This window comes from Xiphophorus couchianus, chromosome 15 (assembly GCF_001444195.1).
Source record: "Xiphophorus couchianus chromosome 15, X_couchianus-1.0, whole genome shotgun sequence".
NCBI classification, from domain to species: Eukaryota; Metazoa; Chordata; class Actinopteri; order Cyprinodontiformes; family Poeciliidae; genus Xiphophorus; species Xiphophorus couchianus.
The window spans coordinates 18,823,874-18,832,808 of NC_040242.1; the positions used below are offsets into that span (position 1 = coordinate 18,823,874).

General features: G+C 39.0%; 1 protein-coding gene across 2 annotated transcripts; it reads right to left on the minus strand.

The window, feature by feature from the left end:
- Positions 1–3,438: 3,438 nt before the first annotated feature.
- Positions 3,439–8,458, minus strand: LOC114159164 (uncharacterized). Of its 2 annotated transcripts, XM_028041283.1 has the most exons (3): positions 7,895–8,458; positions 4,742–6,132; positions 3,439–4,533 (listed from the first exon to the last, which is right to left on the minus strand). In XM_028041283.1, exons 1-3 carry the CDS (start codon positions 8,074–8,076, stop codon positions 4,106–4,108), a joined length of 2,001 nt encoding a protein of 666 aa, XP_027897084.1. In that variant the 5' UTR covers positions 8,077–8,458; the 3' UTR covers positions 3,439–4,105. The 2 variants fall into 2 exon arrangements, with proteins under 2 accessions (XP_027897084.1, XP_027897085.1); XM_028041284.1 differs by lacking the exon at positions 7,895–8,458 and having other exon boundaries at positions 4,742–6,994.
- Positions 8,459–8,935: the final 477 nt, after the last annotated feature.

Here is an 8,935-nt window from a genome sequence, read left to right on the forward strand (position 1 = left end):
GTATTAATGGTTCACAAATTGACAAAAGGCCGTTGGTAAGTTTGGTTCCTGGGATGTTCAACCAAACAACATCTGTGTTTCTACTGTAAATGAAGTTATTATTATTTTAAAAAATCCAAGCTGGCCCGTTACAGATCAACTACATCGGATTCTGTTTGAATTCAGATTCGGCGTCACAAAGGTAATGAATCTTTATCAGCGCAGAATGAGCGTTTGCATAGGATTGTGTGGACGTAAATACAGCTAGTAGCTCCGTCTCCATAACAAATGTGCTCAAAACCTGGTCTATATTCTGCTAAAGTAAAAAAACAAACACAATTTCGCAATTGCATTAATTGTGACAAGAGTCACAATTAAAATTCACGCGTGAACAACCTTGTTCAAGAAATAACACCATCCTCATAGCACTTCCTGTGTCTTCTTTCTTCGTGGTTAGCGCCAGTAGCAACGTCCGATTGTTCATCGCGGGACTCGAGATGCGAAAAAAAAGTGTGTCCAGTCGCAGTTTTGCAAACACACACCAATTTTGGTACGGCCGGAAAAAAAACACCTCTCTTCCTAAAAGCTTTTGAGAAATTGACGCGTTTCCCATTAAGCGAATTCATTTTCAAAACGTCAAATTTCGTAATTTGAAGGTAAAGGGAAACGCGGCTACTGTTGGGTCTCTGATGTCATATTTAAGTAGCAGTGGTACAAATGTGAGCTGCAAAACGTTTCGACGTTCCCAAAAACATTTATAAATATCACTCACATTAACTGTTGTGTGATGGATTATTACTTGCGTAAGGCGGGGTTATACCAACACCAACATTTTTCATCATCACTGTTGTGCAGTTTGTTTTTTCCATAAGAAGAAGAAACTGCTGGAATAGAGCAAGGCTTTTCTCAGAACTCAAACCTATAAAAAAAAAAAGAGAGATAGAGAGAGAGGATAATTACTTGGAGCGGGTTTACCTCTGTGCATCCATCAAATCTCTCTGCCCATTTGGTTTATGCATGCATGCTTGTTTGTTTGTTTGTTTGTAAGGTGGACATGTTGGAGCACCAAAATAGTTTGGCAGTCCGGTTCAGGGGACCAGATTTCAGCCTTACCAAATGTATTACCTGTACGTTTTGGGAAGCTGTTGTTAAAGACAGAGAAATTTGACTGTTCAATCTGACCTTTAAGGATGAATGCCATTATCTGTAGTGTGCAGAGCCAGAAAATACGTAGGTAGCTGGAACATTTCAAAGACAGAAGATGCGTTTGTTAATTATAAAGCACTGACCCTTTGGATTACCGAATCCTACAGTGTTCAGCAAATCATTTTGGGACTTTTTTTTAAACAGATTAAAGATCTTCTGATCTTTGTTTTAAATGTTTTAGTTCATATATAGAACATATATATATTTTTTATTATTTCTCTAAACAACTTAATAACTGACACAGACCCATTCGGTAAATTAGAATATTATAGAAAAATCTATTTATTTCTGTAACTTCGTCACCAAGTGAAACACATCTCTTAAAGGGCCAGTATTATGTGTTTTCCGCACCATTTTATAGCACAATCAAGTAACTACGTTTCCTTCACTTGTTATAAAAATGCTATGTCAAATACAACTTAAAAAAAAAAAAATTATGTTGTAATTTAGTACTATGAAATTGGGCCTCTGCCTCTTTAAAACCTTCTGCTGTTTCTGAAGCCATCACAGCATCACTCCTCTATTAATCCTTTAGCAACATTGCTACAAGCGTTTCGCTGGGGATTAGCTCATGTAGTTCAACCAGGTATTTGCTAATTGCTGCTAGCTAGTCTGCAGGGGTTGAGCAGGCGAGAAATGGAGGACGGATGCTCTGAGGCGGAAACTCAGAAGCTTAGAAACCAAGGAGGAGCTGTGCCACGAAGGCGGAGCTAAGTCCACCCAGACGTTTACCACAACCGAATGGTTGCCATTGGATTTCTTCAACATGTGTGAAAGAATCAAGGCAACACTTCAGCTATGTTTTTGATGAGGGAATAGAACATAACATGATGTAAAGCTGAAAGAAAAAAGTGAATTTGACATATTCCTGCCTCTTTAAGCATCATGATTACAATTTTACATTAGAAAAAAAAAATTTACAAATTCAAACGGTTATTTAGGTTATTCAAAAGGTGCTTTTTAATCTGACAAATGACACTCAATATTTAAGAATCCTCTTGAAGAGTGCGTTAAGCACTTTTAAAAAAAAAACAGGGGTCGAAAATAGTTCTTATCCTTTTAAACTCCAAGGGAATAAAAAAAACCACGTCACCCAAAATGGCTTTCAAATAACGGGAGGCTCGTTAGTTCCAGCCTCTTTTGCAACACTTGGTTCTGCGGACGCCTTCGTCTGAAACATTCACACTTATTACCGTCGCAACGTTCTACCTTTTTTGTCTCGTGTCCCCCTCATCACAGGCCCAAAGGACGAATCAGTGGCAGAACAGAGGAGCTGAGAGGAAAAACACAGTGTGGAGAAAAATAATAAAATGTGTCATTTTCCCTTTTTTTCCCCCCCGCATGAAAGGCTGTGAAAAAAGGTGCTTATGTTTACAATGTATTCATGTTCCATCGAGTTAGAAAAGGATTCCAGCAACTTTTAGAGCATTTTATTCCTTTTTGGGGTTTTTTCTTTCAAAGCATTATGTAAAACCCAGCCTTTTATGCTTCCACCGAGCTTTCACACATCCATCTTATGGAGAGCTGGGCTCTCTCACTACCATCACAAAGCGTCCTTCTCGATTGTTTCATGATTTCGCGGAGTTCTTCTTTTCACTGTACCTGTGATGCCGCGTTATCTCTTTCTTTTATTTATGAGCAACTGAATCACACACATTCTGTATGTCACAGAAGAATGTCTAGATACAGAAACCTTTCTGCTCAGGGATTCTCATCTTCTCATGATCCAAAGTTCAGTGATCGGGTAAACAGTCTAGCGGAGCAACAAAGAAGGGCAATGAGGCAGAACAAATCCAAAATCCATGAAGCTGTAATCCAGTGTTGTGTTCAAGACCACCTAACCCGAGACCAAGACAAGACCAAGACCAGAGTGTATCGAGACCGAGACAAGACCAAGACTTTTAGGGTCCGATACCAAGTCAAGACCAAGACCGAGGGAAGTCGAGACCGAGTCAAGACCAAGACCAGCGCCAGTATGTGACAATAAAATGTGAAACATGATCAAAATCACTAAAATTGATCTAAAAGACCCACATTCACGTAAAAACACCTAGATATTTTACACAGAGAACTGGAATAAACATAAACATCTTTATTTAGTACTTCTATGTTGTAATCACAGAATTTCAAACAATCAAAGTCGATCAAAATAGTATTTTCTCTGCCTTTCATGAACAGTACATACATTTATGTTGTTTTTAAATGTGCTATTTCAAAACCATGTGCAAATATGTAAAACTGAAAAAATGCCAATCATTTCTCTCTCGTATACAGATTATAGCTACATTATATAACTTTTCTTAAATAAATCTATATCTATCACTAAGTTGTGACAATATGTTATGAGACAGATAATTTGTTGAAAAAAAGATTGATCTCCTTCACTTCCTCCCTGAGCGACTACTGCCATCTGCAGAAATACAAACCCCATTGAAATACGTGCACAAAAACATGACTGACTTTTATCAGTTCTAAGACCCTTTTGCTGGATCAGATGGTTTGTTTTTGACCAAGCAGTGTATTTCTCCAGTTAGCACTGGGAACATGGAGAAAAGGCAGAGGAGCTCAATATTTTCACAGCTTGTCGGTCTCATAACATACTGACACAACATAGTGACATAAATATATAAAAAAAACTATATAACTTTTACAAAGATATTTTTTTGTTTTAACAAAGTTACATACTGCATCTTTAACTCTGCTGTTGAATGGATGTAGCAACTTATACATAACATACATAATAAAGAAATCTGACATTTAGAGGCCCAACTGCATGCGTTTCAAAAATAAAATTATACAACTGGAAGCAGTTTCATAATACGCCAAAGCTTTAGAAAACGTCAATGGCAAAACTCGAGAACAAGGATAACCATGTAGTTGAACAGTGGTTGAAATAAAGTAGGTGATACATAAAATTAGTTTAAAGTAAGGTTTCATTGCACTTCAGAAAGATTAGAGACTGCAGCATTTTTGCACCTAAACGTGCACGATGGGGTCTCATTACAATGCCTCCTCGACTAAAAACCCTTTCCACTGGTGCAGAGGAGGCAGGGACGGATAGCACTTTCAAAGCCAAATTGTGCAGTTGAGGATATTTGGACTGGTTTTCTCCCCAGAAGGCAAGAGCATTGTCACTGTCACAGTCTCTTATATCATTAAAGTATCTGTTTAATTGTGTTGCAATACTTGAATTCTGGACAGAGGAGCTGTGCTTCTTATGTGCCTTGTAGCGTGACAGAAGTCGAGGGCATTTGGCTGGTGGCGAATGACTGGTTGGATCCACATTCATGGCTTCTGAGCACTTGTCATCTGTACTCTCCATGTTCTCCACCCCAAAGATCAATGTGTCTGAAAAACACAAACACAATGACTGTGTTAGTTTTCAAGAACTTTGAGTGTACAAAATAATGTTTATGACAAAAGTAAACTGATGAAAAGAAGACTATAAATTCCACTTTATGATTTAAGGCTTTATGTGCTACGAATTTAAGACATTTTAAGATTTATAATTTTGCAAATAAGACTTTTTTTTCAGCAAAGAAAAATGCATACCAACCTGTCAGTGTCTTCTTAAGTTCATCTCTGAACTTCTTCACCGATGCTGCATTACCTCCGTTGGTAACATCTAAATCCACCCAGCTTAAGCCAAACTGTGGATCCAGCATGGCAGCAAAGAAGTACACATCATGGTTAAAAGGTTCCTCTCTTCCACTGTCTTTGGCCATGTTTGTTTTTGTAAAGATTCCAGAAAATCTTTTCACCAGAGACTGCTGGAGGGCTCTGACCAACGGCCGGCACTGCATTCGGGTCTCCTCCATCTTGAGGAGGTGTGTGTTCAAGTCCAGTACAGTTGGAACCACCATACTAATAGTCACTGATCTTTCCCCTTGGGTCAGCTCTGTTGCTTCAGCAAATGGAGAAAGAACTATACATAGCTCCTTTAGCTGGTTCCACTCCCGCGCACTGAACACGACATCCTCATAGTCTTTGTTGCACATTTCACTGAGTGATTTGTGTTCTAGAGTTGTAAGGGCCTGTACTTGTTTAAATGTACTGTTCCAACGAGTTGTATTTGCAGCTGGAACACTTTTATTGGTGCCAAATGCAGCCTCAAACTTATCTTTAAATTGTGAGCTGCTATGTAAAAGGGTTGCGAACTTTGACGTTTTTGCTATGGTGCGAGAAATGGTCTTGACCTCCTTCATACCATCATGCACAACTAACTGGAGAGAGTGTGCAAAGCAGGAAAGACGTTCACCAGATGACCATGGTAAGTCAATGTCTTCCTCTGAATTAATGTCCTCCCACAAGTGCTCGTCATCTAAATTATCCTCTTCACTCTCACTGTCATCAGATTGCTGCTGGGGCATGTGTACTTTGAAAGCACATTTCATATTGGGTGCATTGTCTGTTATGATATAGCTAATTTTGTCACGAATACCATATTCCTCAGTGATCTCCTCAAAGGCAGACGCAATGTGCTCTCCAGTATGCCTCCCTGTAAAACGCCTACAGTCCAGCAGGTAGGATTCAAGTGCATAGCAATCTTTAGATTTGTAGCACACATGGGCAGTCACCCCAAGAAAGGAGCGTAGCCTGCGATCAGACCAAAGGTCAGTTGTTAATGACACAGACGACTGGGTCTTCAGTTTCTCCAAGACAGTTTCCTTGACTTTTCTGACCAATTCTGGAATTCGTCTCTCAGAAACTGTTTTTCTAGAGATTGGTGTGTATTTACTGTCCAGGACTTCAAGAAAGTGTTTAAAGTGTCCATTTTCCACGAGGGAGAGGGGCAGACAACATCCAATGATCAAATCTTGAACAATGGCTTCACTGATGGCTTGCTGCCTTGGCGATTGTGGGCTGTAGAGCTGCACTTTCTGTGTAAATAACGATATTGTTGGCTGTGTGACATCACTCTGTTGCCCTGCCTTGTATTCCAGGAACCTAATAAATAGGACATAGAAATCAGTTTATCTGATCATATGAACATCAATTACATAAGAAAACAACCTTAAAAATAAGTAGGAACTTTACAAATACATGTCAAATATGTGTAATGTAATGTTACTAGAAACGCATGTAGATAAACAAAATGCAAATCAATGGTATTTTGGCCATCACATTTTTGAAATGGATAAACAAGTAAGTTAAATGACTGATATGGTATGAACCATAGAGAGTGAACTGGTAAAAAGTTACTTATTGACCTGAAATTGTAAATGGCAACATAACAATGTGGTTTCTAAAAGTAATTTGCCTATATCCATACAAAGCAACTAATTTATTAATTTTTCATAAGGTGAGGCATATTAGTCTCTTCACTCTCTGCTTATATCTATAGACTAGTTCCCACAGCCAAACAACAGAGCATCACCTCCACGTCTTATCTTCAATGTCAGGAGCTATATCCAGCTCCTAAGGTCAATGTAACTTACATTGACCTTAGTTCATAATTATGAGACAGTGAATGAATTCATTCACTGTCTCATAATTGTTTTTCATGAGAAAGAAAAAATCTAACTTAGGAACAGGATGTTATTATATGTCCAGTCGACTCAGTCTCTCAAGGTTAACTGCATTTGCTTACTTCCCTTAATAATGTTAATTGTAGGACCAATGCAAGAAAATACAACTTATTTAAGGTTAAGCATATCAGGTTTGGCACATTAATAAATTATATATGATGGCTTTGGAGACATTGGGGTTACCCACCAGCACAAGCCAGCACATGCTGACAGAACCATTACGTTCTGTCATGGTTACGTTACAGAACGTAACCATTACGAACCATTAGGTTCTGTCATGGTTACTTATTGACAGAACCATTACGTTCTGTCATGGTTACGTTACAGAACGTAACCATTACGAACCATTACGTTCTGTCATGGTTACTTATTGACAGAACCATTACGTTCTGTCATGGTTACGTTACAGAACGTAACCATTACGAACCATTACGTTCTGTCATGGTTACTTATTGACAGAACCATTACGAACCATTACGTTCTGTCATGGTGACTTATTGACAGAACCATTACGAACCATTACGTTCTGTCATGGTTACTTATTGACAGAACCATTACGAACCATTACGTTCTGTCATGGTGACTTATTGACAGAACCATTACAAACCATTGTTCTGTCATGGTGACTTATTGACAGAACCATTACGAACCATTGTTCTGTCATGGTTACGTACGTCACCTTATTATGGTTATTAAACATAGGTAGAGACTTCCACATCAGTCTTCTCCTTCATGAGAAGTATTGAACAAGAACCAAAATATATTACGATTATCTATTCAGACTTTTATTTTTGCTCTGCTTCCACCTATGTGCTGCAATCCACTCATGAAGCCGACAGAAATACGGAGACATGTTCAGGAAAGCTGTAATTGAAACAGCGTTGTCCATGCACAACACGAATCAACACTTCTTTAAATTAAATCAGTAATGTCCGACATGTTTTCACAAACACTACTAGGTGACAACTTGTGCATCAAGCTAGGTGGCAAATAGCGGATAAGAAAGGAGAACATTCACCCTAAAAGATAAAGCACACATATATAACTTTAGCTAACTTAATATGTGTAGCTAATATTGAAATAAGAACTGTGTGATGGCCGGGTAGAATAATTTTGATACCGAGGAAATTGCTTACGTTAACTTGCTAGCTTTCCTAATATCACTTTTACACACAGCTTACCTTTCTTTGTGCTTTCTTTCAAGGTGTCGTCGATAAAAGTTGGACGTAGTCCCCACCGTCTCTGATAGTGAAGCACTGCAGAACTTACATTGCGCTGTATGCTTTTTTCTCAATGTTGCTTTACAAATGTATTGTTTGTGATTTAAATAGCCAAATTTTATAACCGATGATTTGGCCGACATCTTATCCCCTTCTCAGACAACCACTTGTAACTTTCAATCGAAGTGCTGCAGTCCGCGCTCAAGGTGAAAGGGGGTGGGGCGACAGCAGTTAAAAAAACAACAACATGCATTTACCAATGAGACGGGTTATTGCTTGGATTTGAATCAGGAGTGCATCCAATAAAAAGAAGGATCTTAAAGAAATTGATACTGATGATTTAGCGTTATTTTCACAGTTGTGGTCTTGACCGGTCTTGAAATAAAATACCGAGTCCTCAATGTCCGAGACCGAGACAAGACCGAGACCAAATGTGGTCGAGTCCGAGACAAGACCGAGACTATCAAAAAATGGTCTTAAGACCGGTCTCGAGACCAAGACCGTTTTCGAGTACTACAACACTGCTGTAATCAATATCCAGATGCTTGAAGCACAGGCAGAGAGAGACACTCAGGAGTCAGAGAGAGGACAGCAAATCGGTCAGATACACGATCGGGGTGGCAGACGCTGGAAGGCTGAGAGGACGGCTGACAATCCAACACTGAGTGAGAGCAGAGCAGGAGATGATGGGACGGGGTACAGGTCACAGGTCACGGCGGTCAACCAGCAGAGGACGAGAGCAACACCAGACTTAACTAAGTCTGTCACACAACGCATTAAAATGAGCTCAATCATTTCCAGTCTCAAATCATTTTTGCTTACAGAATTCATAAACCATTTCATTACTGGGTTTTCTTGTTTCCATTTTGTTTGTTGTTTTTGGTTTTGCCTCATTTGGGAAGTTTAAAATGTCATGCAGTTCCGTTGTTAAGAGTTTACTAAATCTAAGTCTGTAGGTTTTTGAGAGAGCAGAGTTGCATTAACTGGAACAGTGAAGATTGT

What these genes read in the sequence shown, in the direction of transcription:
- LOC114159164 (XM_028041283.1), bottom strand. Translation starts at nt 8,076, where the DNA reads ATGTCGGCCAAATCATCGGTTATAAAATTTGGCTATTTAAATCACAAA. An exon ending in GAAAGAAAGCACAAAGAAAG is followed by an intron (nt 6,133 to 7,894) that starts GTAAGCTGTGTG and finishes CCTATTTATTAG; the next exon opens with GTTCCTGGAATACAAGGCAG. An exon ending in ACTTAAGAAGACACTGACAG is followed by an intron (nt 4,534 to 4,741) that starts GTTGGTATGCAT and finishes TGTGTTTTTCAG; the next exon opens with ACACATTGATCTTTGGGGTG.